At 43.2% G+C, this 12634-nt stretch overlaps 1 protein-coding gene across 1 annotated transcript in view; it reads left to right on the forward strand.

Moving 5' to 3' along the window:
- zcchc7 (zinc finger, CCHC domain containing 7) overlaps nt 1–12305 on the forward strand; it is a 52090-nt gene extending 39785 nt beyond the window's left edge. Inside the window, exons 8-10 of the mRNA XM_080464710.1 lie at nt 9726–9821; nt 10565–10682; nt 10965–12305. Of these exons, the coding sequence (XP_080320836.1) occupies nt 9726–9821; nt 10565–10682; nt 10965–11434 (684 nt within the window). The 3' untranslated portion in view covers nt 11435–12305. The remainder of the gene's footprint in view (nt 1–9725; nt 9822–10564; nt 10683–10964) is intronic.
- The last annotated feature ends 329 nt before the right edge of the window (nt 12306–12634 follow it).

A 12634-nucleotide genomic window follows, 5' to 3' on the forward strand; every position in this document is an offset into this window, starting at 1 on the left:
TGTGTGTGTGTGTGTGTGTGTGTGTGTGTGTGTGTGTGTGTGTGTGTGTGTGTGTGTGTGTGTGTGTGTGTGTGTGTGTGTGTGTGTGTGTGTGTGTGTGTGTGTGTGTGTGTGTGTGTGTGTGTGTGAGTGAGGGAGTGATATAGACCTCAGCCTAAGAGAAAAGAGCAGCTTGTTTGTCAATTAAAAGACGTGATAAAGCATGAAATGGGCTGCCAACACCACGCGGGACGAGGGAGTGAGAGAGAAGGAAGAAGAGTGTGTGCTTGCATATATCTTGGCGTGCACTTGTGTGTGTGTGTGTGTGTGTGTGTGTGTGTGTGTGTGTGTGTGTGTGTGTGTGTGTGTGTGTGTGTGTGTGTGTGTGTGTGTGTGTGTGTGTGTGTGTGTGTGTGTGTGTGTGTGTGTGTGTGTGTGTGTGTGTGTGTGTGTGTGTGTGTGTTGGGAGGTCTGTCACTCTTCTCTATGGAGATTAATTAGCAGGGGCTGTCTAATGAAAAGGCAGCATCGTTAGCGCCGGGGTAGCACGGTGGGAGAGATGGCAGGAGGAGGAGGGAGCGGGACAGCAGTTCCAGGGGAGACGCCGGCAGAGGCGATGGGAGTTGAGTTTAATTGTTGCTCTTGTGTTGGCGTAGGATGCTCTCAGATTTACTGTAGAGTTTCACTTTCAGCAGAGAAATGCTGACGAAAGTCTTTGGACGCTTTGCGATATGATGAAACCTTTATAACCATTCTCTCTGTCTCTCTCTCTCTCTTTCTTGCTCTCTCCTTCTCCCTCTCTCTCTCCCTACGTATGTGTTTGTATTTGTGTGTGACGATGTGCTTTAACGGGTGGAGGATTGTGACCCAGGTCTAATTGAAGTATTTAAGCCATTTAAGCACTGGGAACAGAAGGTCGTTACAGATCCAAACTGGCATGGGGGTTAGGGGCCCACACACACATGCATACACACACACACACACTTGCATACACAGGGCTCCTTCTGTATAAGACAGTCTCATTTTATTCATGATGCTGCTTATGACCCTGAACTCCCCAATGTGAGAAGGTGTGTGTGCGCACAAGTCTCGGTGTGTGTGTGAGTGTTCGCTTTGGGAGATGTGACTCTGTCACCTTCCGCTGGGCTCAGCCAGGTGTGAAAAGGCATTCTGTCAGACCTCCCTGCTACTGGGTCCATTTATCCTTCGTTTGTGTGTGTCAGTGTGTGTGTGTGTGTGTGTGTGTGTGTTCATGTGTGTGCCGGGTCCGTTTATCTTCCGTGAGGGTTTGTGTTGTCTGCCTGCACCTGGCCCTCAACTAACAAACTCCTCCAAACCACACAGTATAGACCACAAAGCCCTGGAGTATTTACTGAGAAAGTACCACACACACACACACACACACACACACACACACACACACTTCAAATATATAGAGCTGCAAATGGAGTAAAAAGATACCCACAACATTTTCATCATGTTTGTCTCATACTGAGTTACATATTTAGGTATTTTACATTGTAGCTATTTTCTTTTTAATTCCTTCTCTACAGATTGTTTACTTCTACTACTCTTTCTCAGTCTACCTTTTTGTTTCACCAACCCACACACATACACACTTTTAGTGACTGGAACACTTCCCCACTCTTATGAGAATATTATTGTTTTCTTGTGATGATGGTCGGTTTTATTGTTTGCCTTTCGTCCTCTCCTCTTGTGAGCTCAAACGTTTTGACTCTGACTGTCTCATCACTTTATAGAAAGATGGCCTGCCCTGAAAAACACGACTCCTTTGAGAATTCAATACTAAACATGTTTATTGATACAGCAAATCTTGTCTTTATGCAGTTGCTTACATCAAAGGTATCGAATCTCCAAAAATTGGCTAATGTGAGACCACATTTCTCACCCCACAGCGCAGAGATGAAAAGAGCAGGGCGTTAAAGAAACTGCTCGACACTGGTCAATCCAACGCTGCAACTTTCTGTTTTAATTCAAGATTTTTCTTCACTGTCCATCAATATAATAGTGGCTCTTTTTGTATCAGCAGCATTTACAGAACATTAACATGAAATCTGTTGTTCACCGTTAACACTGAAGCTTTGAACCTGGTTTTAAACACGGGTGGCTCCGTGCTGAAAACGTGAGAGTGATGCCATGTTTCTGTTTGGCCAATCAAAGAACATGGTGTCCCAAAGTAGACCCCAAGATGCAACGCCGGCCTGAAACTAACATTTGTTTTCATTTTTGATGAATTACTTTGTAATTTTATGGATTAATGGCCCCAAATGCAGGTGGCGAGATCTACAGTGTCCCGTGTCATGTTGATTAAAGAAACAAAAATGACAAAAGCTGCAATTTCCCCACATTGCTGAACATTCAGATTTTCAGACCATTAAGCTGAATTCAGTGTTAGTTGTCAAAATTACAGATCCACGGTCGATCAGTTCATTACACGCAGTGTTTAAATTCATCTGGGGTTTTTTTTAAGGACATTTTTGACAACACATGGATACCGTTTTCCACCACGAATGATCAAAGTAAGATTAGAGGATGGTGAAAAGGACAGCAGTGATGAAAAAAACTCACCTGCAGAGTGGAGATTATTATAAAGGATGGATGGAGAGCAGTGATGAAAGGTCAAAGTGCACTTAGTGACCTACTGTCTGTACACTGGCTGCAATAATGCAAGGAAAGATCATGCCTAAACGTGTAGATAAATATATATTCCAGGCACAGACAAGTTGCTGCGAGGACCCTGCTGTGTTGTATCAAGACCAAAGCGCCACCCTCTGGCAGCTGTGGGAAAAATAGTTGACATTTGGTCCATGGGAGAGAGAGCGAGCGAGAGAGAGTGCGAGCTGCTGGGGGACAAGGAGGGGTGAGTGTATTAAACAGGTTGAAAGAGACGGGATGAGCGAGCAGAGAGAGTGAATCAGAGCACACAGCAGCTGATTGGTGCAGGTATATGGGTGTGTGAGCATTGATTGGGCTCTCTTTAGATAGTAGTGGTGACACCTGTATGTTGGTGTTTATTGATCTGGACCTCTGCAGACGGCGGCAGTGTGTGTGTGTGTGTGTGTGTGTGTGTATATCGAGCGGATTTTCTCCTCATGGCATTATCAGGGTGTGTGTATTGATCTTTTCCTTAGGGATGTGTGTGCATGTGTGTGTTTCAGAGTGAAAAGAAACCCGACTGTGAGCTTCTTGTTCGCCACAGAAATTAAGCTGTTTTAACTCCTCTCGATCGCACCTGACTATTACTTTCAATTTCCTTTTTGTCATCTTCTCTTATTTCACAGCTTGTGCTCAGTTCAGTCTTCGTGAGCTCAACGGCGGGACATTTTGTTCCTAAATCTTTTATTTTTATGGAAAGAGTATATCGTTCAATTTCAACACTAAAAAAGAAAAGTATCTTGATAATACAATGGAATTTTCCTGGGTGTCTTCATCATATGAAGAACATATTCCTGAAAAGATCAAGAAGTCTCACAGCCTATTGTCGTTGGTTAAACCAAAACTGATGCAAATCTGCCTTTAGAATATGAAAGTACTCGACAACCATCTAAAGTAGGAGAAAAAAAAGAAGCTTAAGATAAAAATCTCCTAGATTTGTTCAAGTCATATTGTACCTATGTTCCCGATGTATTTTTCTGCTGTATGTCTGCTTTGAATCTTCACTCTGTTGGTTAATATTTTCTCAAATCGGATGGTTCAGTCGACGAATAGTGGCAGCCAAGACGTCTGCTGTTTGTAGCATGAAGCAAACGGCACATGAACCCTGAACGTGGAGTCAGTGGTACAGAAAGGACTTTTGCTGCATGCATGTCTCTTTCCCTCTCTTTATTACTATACTTACTTCATCACTGCCGTGTACCTGTCCACAACTACTCCCCCCGTTATTTTACTTTTAATTCACCACTGTTTGTATACACATATATTTTTGAGACATATCAAAGTGTATTTTCTTTGTCAGGTTTACTTTGTGGTAAAAACAATGTGTGTGTGTTTTTTTTTATTATTTTATAGTGACAAATTATGTGTTTATGCAGTTTTCTTTGTATTTCCAAAGAAGATTTAAAGTGTCCATCCACAGAAGACGAACTGTGGTACAGATAATTTTTGCATTTGGTGTTTTTTTGTTGTTTATTTGAGATTTAATTTTAATAAACTTTAGCCAGCCTCACTTGAGGAACCACTTTGGACTTTCTTTTGCACACTGTGTGGAGATAGAGCGCCACTCAGTGGTCGAATGGAGAAATTCACCCAAACTATGGCAACATTCAGTGGCAGGATTAAACTGAAGAAATTCGTTTGGGTTTTTCTGTAATGCATTTCTGATTGTGTTCTATTCACACTGTGACAACAAAATACAGGCAAATTCAACAAAATCCTGATTATCCATCACACTGAAAGATGGTTGTCTTTGATCAGAGGCTGAAATGTTCTTAAACTTAATGAAAAAAATTATGAAATACAATATTTGTAAGATGCTTTCAAAGTTCTCTGCTGTATCATTAAAACACAGTTTCTTGAAGAATACAAAAACATTGATCCCAAACCATCATAAAACTCCTGGAAGGTGTAAATGATCATTTGGAAAGACAACAGGAATAATGTAATTACACATCATGTGAAATTATGTTTCTTATGATCGTATTAAAGCAGCACTGCTTTTCTGTTCAACGTCTTCCCGTTTTGCTGAACTTCAAGCCCCACTTTTAGTTTTAACCTTCATCCCACTTCTTTTTTTGCTTGGATGACCTCTTTTTTTCCCATTCCTTTTAAAGGGATGTGCTCAATTCAAACAGAAGCGTGTAAGAATCCTTTAAATCCACATGTGGTCAATGAGCTGTTTTTGCTGGCTCATCATTGTATAGTACAGACAGTCCAGTCCTCTCAATTCTGCCTCGTCGAAAGGCTCTTGACTCTTTATTCTCCCTCGTATTGAGACACCTGAACGAGCAGGGTGCAAGGAAAAGCCTTTTGTGTGCCTACTTATATGAAAAGTCTGCGGTCATCGTGGAGCTGTAGAATAGTTACACAGGTTGAGTTCAAAGTCAATGCAGGTCAATGTTTTACTTTGCATCATAAGAGGTGGTTTCACTTGGTCGTTTCTTTTTTAAAACTTTAAGCTTTATGTATTAGTAGTTTAGATGTTAATATAACAAAATGAACACCTCGAACACAACAGGGAAGACTTTGATGTAATTCCACATTTTTCTAATGTTTGATGGATTAAAAATGGAATTCATCATCCACAGAAATATCTGGGAGATAAGTTGATCATTAAAACAGTCTATTGTCACATCACCTGTTTTTAGGGGAGGATAGAAGTTAAAATAACTGTAAAACTGCACATTTTGCTGCTCTCTCTTAGGCGGACAGGTTAACATAATTCAGGTGTTTATTCTCTGGTAGTGTCTTCAGCCACACTGTTGGATTTACATGCAGAACCAAAGGAATGTGCACAGACACACACACTCACAGGTGCAGTGTTATCAGAGGTCTTGCAGGCTTTGCAGGTCATTGTGACTTTGCGCTTAGCTGGATGGTGTCGATTTTGTTGTGTGTACGTGTGCGTTTAGCTACTTGTGTGGAATTGGTTGGCTGTGATGTAAAATCGGGATTTAACATCCTGACTGGAGCATAAGAGTCCATCTGCATACAGTATATCCAAATCCCTGTCTCTCATGTCCATATATGTTGTCTCTGTCTAATTGGAGGGAATAGAAGTAAGTACGACAGCACGGCCTCACACTCGCCACAACAGAATGGGACGGCTGTTCTCAACAGCGGGCACCGAGAAAAGAAATTGTACAACTTTGGTTCGGGTTTGAAAAGATTAGTGTGTATCCCCTGCTCCCACTTTCCATAGTGTGACCAGATTACCGCTAGTTGCTGCCCCAAATGGGGAGGATTTCTCCAGAGGTGGCAACCCGCAGCCTTTCACCCCTGCATCACATTATCATTACATTCCAGGAGCTTTTTCTTTCCCTCTCCGAAGAGGAAATCAGGACTCCCACTGATTGTCTTCAGACTGATTGACTGACTGACGGGAGGAGATAGGAAGAGCCTCTGGGAATTAAGCGGCGTTTGAGTGCGAGTCCTGGTTAGGGCGCCGGGTTAGGGCTTCAGTCTTTGTGAACTGTCAGACACAAAGGGGGGCAGGAATCACATCTGGTTATTTGGAGGAACCCCCCCACCCCCACCCCACCCACCCCTACACACACACCTTACCCATCCTCCTCTGTAGCCTTTTTAAGTTCACATGTACACCTTCACCTTTAACTGTCTCCTCAGAGACACCGACTCTTCCCATTCACGCGAAATTACACTGTGATTAATTTCTTTGCAGTTGTTGAAATAGCACAGTTCATTGTCCATAGGAATAAGAGGATTAATGGTTCAGTCTTCAGTTCATTTATTGTATTCTGTCTGGGAAGATGTTCACCTTATAGCCATTTCATCTCACTAATTCACAACAGTCTAATTAATCCGCCCTGTTAACCTAATATGTACATAGCGGCATGTTGCGCAAATACACACACACACACCCATGCACCACAAGGGTCTGTTTGTTTTGGTATGAGCCAAGTGGTCTTGTGTTGTGTTGTGGGGCTGTTCTCTATGATAAAGCATGCAGAGTTGGTCCCCTGTGGGTCCTGTAACATATGCAAACCTCTCCCCATTGCCGCAATAACATATGCAAAACAGTGCTGCTGGCCTTGGCCCCCATGCTCCCACCATCCGTTACTGTTCTGCTCCCACCCCCTTTTACACACACACACACACACACACACACACACACACACACACACACACACACACACACACACACACACACACACACACACACACACACACACACACACACACAGTTATCAACACAATCCGAGAGTGTGTGTGTGTGTGTGTGTGTGTGTGTGTGTGTGTGTGTGTGTGTGTGTGTGTGTGTGTGTGTGTGTGTGTGTGTGTGTGTGTGTGTGTGTGTGTGTGTGTGTGTGTGTGTGTGTGTGTGTGTGTGTGTGTGTGTGTGTGTGTGTGTGTGTGTGTGTGTGTGTGTGTTCCCTTCAGATTGTCGTCTGTAACAGTCTGAGCTTTGTGTTGGCCGAAGGATTATCACAGCTTTGCCACCAGCAGCTAAGGCAAGGAGCAGAGGAGAGTGGGGCTTAGAGAGACACGGTGTGTGTGTTGGGGACAACTGTGGGAAAACACATTTGTGTGTGAGAGAGCGCGCGCACACTCGTGTGTCTGCGTGTGCATGCATGAAGGACCACGGATGGCCGTTTGTCTATGTACGCAGAGCGAGGTGCTCGGACCTTCTCAGATACCCCCCCACACACACACACACACACACACACACACACACACACACACACACACACACACACACACACACACACACACACACACACACACACACACACACACTTTGTCTCCACAGCTTGAGCCACTCTGGAAGCTCTTCCCGTCCTCTCTGCAGGGTCTCCCCGGCGGGCTCAGTCAGAGGACTATTACTTAACAGACAGGTGTTTCTCTATTGCAGCCTCTCATGCCTGAAGGTTTCTCGTAAGTTTATGGAGACAAACATCATTTTCAGACATGTTGGAGAAAAAATGCTTGCCTCAAGTATTGTGCTCTATTAGCAAAGGTTTAAAGTGCCAACACATTGTACGAGTATATGTTTTCTCTTTTACTTCAGTCTTTTTTTGACTGACATTTTCATTTAAGTCTGAATCCAACAAGATACAAGTAGTTCTACATACTTTCCAGCGAGCTTTGTTTCTTGTAGGTTTAAAGAAATGACATCCACAGCAGCCTGATCCCCTTCTCATTTCCATATCTTTATCTTTATTTACAATACTGTGGAAAACCTCTCAGCATCCGATATGTCACGTTTTCACAACTAGGGACACTAATTAAAAACATCCCACCAACAGTCTTGCGCGTAAAGAACACAGGGTCCTGGAAGTTATTTGTCCTCCAAAAATGGTCTCAATGCAGTGGCGTCTGTTCGGGTCACAAGAAGAGACAAAAGCATTTTATCAAGCAGATATTCACAGTATGTCTGTGGTTTGTTCCTTCATAAACGGCGGAAAGAAAAAAGGCTGTCTGGAGGAGAATGAGCCAAATGCAGATCTTTCTTCTGTCTTCTAATCTTCACATTTTATTTGGTAAATTAAAAAGAAATGCATTAACTCTTATTTTTGAAAGATTTTTTTGCTTTGCAGTGTTTTTTCATTACTTCCCAAATCTTTGCTCAGCACTGTTTATCAAAGCATCCCTTATCTTAATGGTAACACAACTGAAGTTTCTACGCCACGGCTGATGTGCATTTCAGTTTGACCGACTCCACTTGAGCCTGCATCAAATTCACTTTCAGTCCACAGACAAATTCTTTGGGAGTTCTGTCCAACAGGGGAAAACCGGCTCCAAACTGACCCGAGCTGTCACTCCTTCACCCTGTTTATAGATGCCCGGGACGCCTCAGTGTGAGATGAGGCCAGAGAGGAGGAATGAATGTCCATCCAGTTAATTAAAACTAAACGAGGCAGACAGCTCGTTCTGCATTCACGCCAGGTTTTCACAAAACTATCACAGGTTGATGTGAGAATGGGAGGAGATCTCATTCCTTTCTTTCTTAGCCTTCTCTCACACCTTCGTCTGTTCTGTCTATGTGCTGGATCAGAGTGTGTGGAGATAACACAAGCCCAAGGTCAGGGAGAGAGAGGCAGAGAGACCTTCAGCCAATTTACATGAAAGATGAATGGGAAGAGGCGCGAGAAGGGTGGAGGGGGTGGGGAGGGGGTCTGAGACAGGGACTGTGATCTCCTTTGGGTGCACATGTGTGTGAGTGCGTGCTTGCGAGAGGTCTGTGATCTCCTGGCCTTTGTGATGGAGATGGGCCCGGCAGGCCTGACCCGATAATGACGCGACGCTCTAATAGCATTCATCCTTTCTGCTGCAAAACTACTCAAGCGTAAAAGAGAGGGAGAGAGGGGGGGAAAAAAACAAGTGTGAGGGGTAGATGTGGCTTTAAATGAGTGTGTACGGGGAGGATGGGGGAGGCACAAAGGAGGGGAGTTTAGCTGAGCTATGTTTAAGAAATGACGTGGAGCACAAATCATTTGTAATCTCAGAATCAGGGTTGAGGGAGAAAGGAGGGGGCACCTCAGACGAGTGTGAAGGTGTTTAAAAGAATGGCATGAGGTGTGTGTGTGCGTGCGCGTGTGTGTGTGTGTGTGTGACATTAGTAGTAAATGCACTCTGCCTGTGTCTCCCCTCTCTCTCTCTTTATCAGTGTATATTTGCTGTGGGCGCTGGAGCGTGGAAGGCTTTCAGAACACTGGCCCATAGGGGGACGGGACCCTGTGTCCAACACACACACACACACACACACACACACACACACACACACACACACACACACACACACACACACACACACACACACAGAGACTCACACACACACAGTTCAGTTATCAAACAGGGTCATTACGGGCCTCTAACTATACCTCAGTAATCAATGGTTCATATCAGCACCCATATTCACCATACAATACACAGCAGTCCGTATGAATGGAGAGCAAGGGAATGATGACAGGAGAGGGAGAGTGGGACTCAAATAAAACGTTGAACCACAGTTTGATTGTGTCCATCGTGTTAGACAGGGAGAAGAATAGAATGTGGAGTTTATACACAACAAATAACAAGCTCTTTTCATTTTTTTCCTCTACATTTAGACTAAAACTGGCCCTCCTGCAAAGCCACCGGGAACATGTAAAGGCCGATCTCCCGCCTACTGCTACAACTGTTCCAGAAAAGGACATTTTGGCCATGTGAGTAACTCGGTCGGTTTGCTGGCTCCATTTTTTCTTGAAGCTCAAGCTGGTTTACAAGTGTAGGTAAGTATTTGGTACCTGGTGGCAGCCTCTTAATTCCAATCCAACTACAATGATTTCCACTTCTATATGGTGGCAAAATGCAGGACAAGCTACTATTGAAATATGTTTTCAGCACTAATTGTGGAAGTTACTTTTTATTTGTACATATTCCCCCTGGTGGTGAATGGGGTTAGGTCTTGACCCCAGTGTGGACGACTTGGAGTCGAATCTTTGTTGCATCAAGAAGAGAATCTATTGTGAAAACTACCCAAGTCTACAGGGCGGCACTTGAATAGATTTGGTAAAACTCCAGGAGTATGCAACTATGCTGAAGGTCACTTGTTTAGTATGTTGCTTTATATTCTGATGTATTGTTCTTTCATACAACAGTAAATCAACACAACTCTGTTTAGGCCTGATATTTGTGCCAATAGCAGTTACCGTATGCGGCCCCATTGTGCCGCCACAGCACCCATAAGTAAACAGACAAGCTATTCAAGCAGGTTAAACACTGGATGACACTTAATATGTTAAAACTTGATTAAGTAACATTACTCAGTAAAATTTCTTTTTTTTTTTTTTTTGCAGAAAATAAAAATAGAAACCTGTGATTTGTTCTGATCTGCCATGCATTTCTGGCCACATTGTGATGATATGCTGGCTCTGATATTTTGTTCCTGTGACTCTGTTGTCCCCAGGCATGCACACGACCGAGGATGTTTAATGGCGTGTACCCCAACGCACCGTTTATCAGCACGTATGACACTGTGAAGGAAATCAACAGCAGACGACACAGGATGAGGCTGAAAGTTAAAGGCAAGTCTCTCTCTCTCTCTCTCTCTCGCTCATTAAAGTAGTATCAACCCTTATATCTAACACTAAACCATTAAAAAAAATACTTGTTCTCAAATCTTTACAAACGTTTTTTCTCACGACTGAATTTGTTTGGGTTGTTTCTGCCTCCCCACTTGTGAGTTGAATAGGAATTCAGTTTTGGTTGATCCTGGCTTTGCGAGTTGAAGCTCATTGTACTCTGAATAAACGCCTGCATAAAAGAGAAAGATCAAATAAATCCTCTCTTGTTTTTCTTCCCCTCAGAACTGAAGGAAAATGGCTTTTTCGCTACTCTTCCTAATACCCCTCTCACTCCTGGTCCACCAAGAAAGAAACGCAAGAACAGCCAGACACCCCTCCAATCTCCCAGCAGCCACAAGCCCGGCTCCAGCCACATCTTCTTTAACACCGACGACACTGCCGTAAAACCCAAAAAGTACAAGCACAAACAGGAGGACACTTTTCGGAGTGCAAAACCATGGAAACCAAAGAGGCCGGTGCCAACCTCGAGGAACCCGCCACCCTCAAAACTAGTTCTGGATGAAGCAGATGACTTCCCCAGAGGAGGAGGGACAGGAGCAAGTTCGCAGAGAAGAAGAAGAAGAGGTTTAAACAAGAACAACAACAAAACGTGGAAAAATCAGGCTGGCAACGCTCACAGAAAGCAAACCTCGAATGAGTATCCTGCTGATGAGAACCTGTTTATCATCAAACAAAGAAAACGCCGAAGATAGTGTGGTGTTGTGTGCAGTGTAAATGGCAGAGGTCGCGCGACCACATTGTTCAGGTACATGTCCGGCCTCAGAGAATAGCAGTTAATGTCACTAATTGTGGCCTTTTCCTGGCTGCCATCTTGACATGTGACCAGGAAATGCATGACTTCAGTTTGTGGAATTAATTAGAGCTGAATTCTGTTACGCAGCTTCAGCTTCCCGGGCCTGGTATCCACCATGTTGACCCACCGTCACTTTTTCTTTTCACAGCGTCATCTTGTGTGTAATGTGACCATAACCGTTCAAATTGTGCGGTTTTAATGTTTGGAAATAGATGTCATACTGAAACAACATTTAAGAATTTGTACAGTTGTATAATAATAAGACAAATCAACTTCACCACTCTGCATTTTCCAACATACACAAGAGGTTTAGAGACTAATAACTGAGGAGCTGGGAGTAATTAACATGTTTATGTCTGATTTTGTCATGAATATCTTTTGGGGTTTTGTCTTTGTTGAGATTCATTTTAAAAAGTTGCAGAGATTTGAATAAAACTTTGATGAATTCCTGTGGCCTCCGCTCTGAACAGTTTTGAAGTTGTTGATGGTGTTTGCTGCTGAATCCCAAAAAATTGAAATGGTTTAGAAGTACCTCTCTTTAATTTTTGGTCAATATTAAGGAATTCTGATGTGTCATTCAAATAAAACAACTTTGAAAATTGGAATATGGCATCTTTTCACCTGATTTCAAGGCGGAATAACTCCAAAATTCCCAGTTGTCCCAGTTTCATTCCACTTCACAGTGATTGTAGACCATCCCGAGATCTCGCTCAGTCAGTATGAAGGAATTCTAATGTGTCATTTCAAAATAAAACAACTTTGAAAATTGTAATACGACATCGTTTCATCTGATTTCAAGGCAGAATATCTACAAAATTCGTAGTTGTCAAGGGGTCAAACGTTTGACCTGTTGGTGGCGCTACAGAAAAGGTCACATCATCACCAAACTCAACAGCGTTCATACTCTTGTGGTCCTTAAAGTTGTCTATCAGTGAATCATGGCAAGTTATTTTCCAAGAACTGAAAGCCTTTCGACTCGAAAACAAAGAACAACTAGAAGGCATTAAGGAAGAGCTGACCAAAGTGAATAACCGGCTGGGGGAAGCTGAGGAGGAAAAGTGCATCCCAGCAAATCCCTTTTTTTTGTGATGGTCTAAAG

The sequence above is a fragment of the Lipophrys pholis genome (assembly GCF_963383615.2).
Source record: "Lipophrys pholis genome assembly, chromosome: 5".
Taxonomy (NCBI): domain Eukaryota; kingdom Metazoa; phylum Chordata; class Actinopteri; order Blenniiformes; family Blenniidae; genus Lipophrys; species Lipophrys pholis.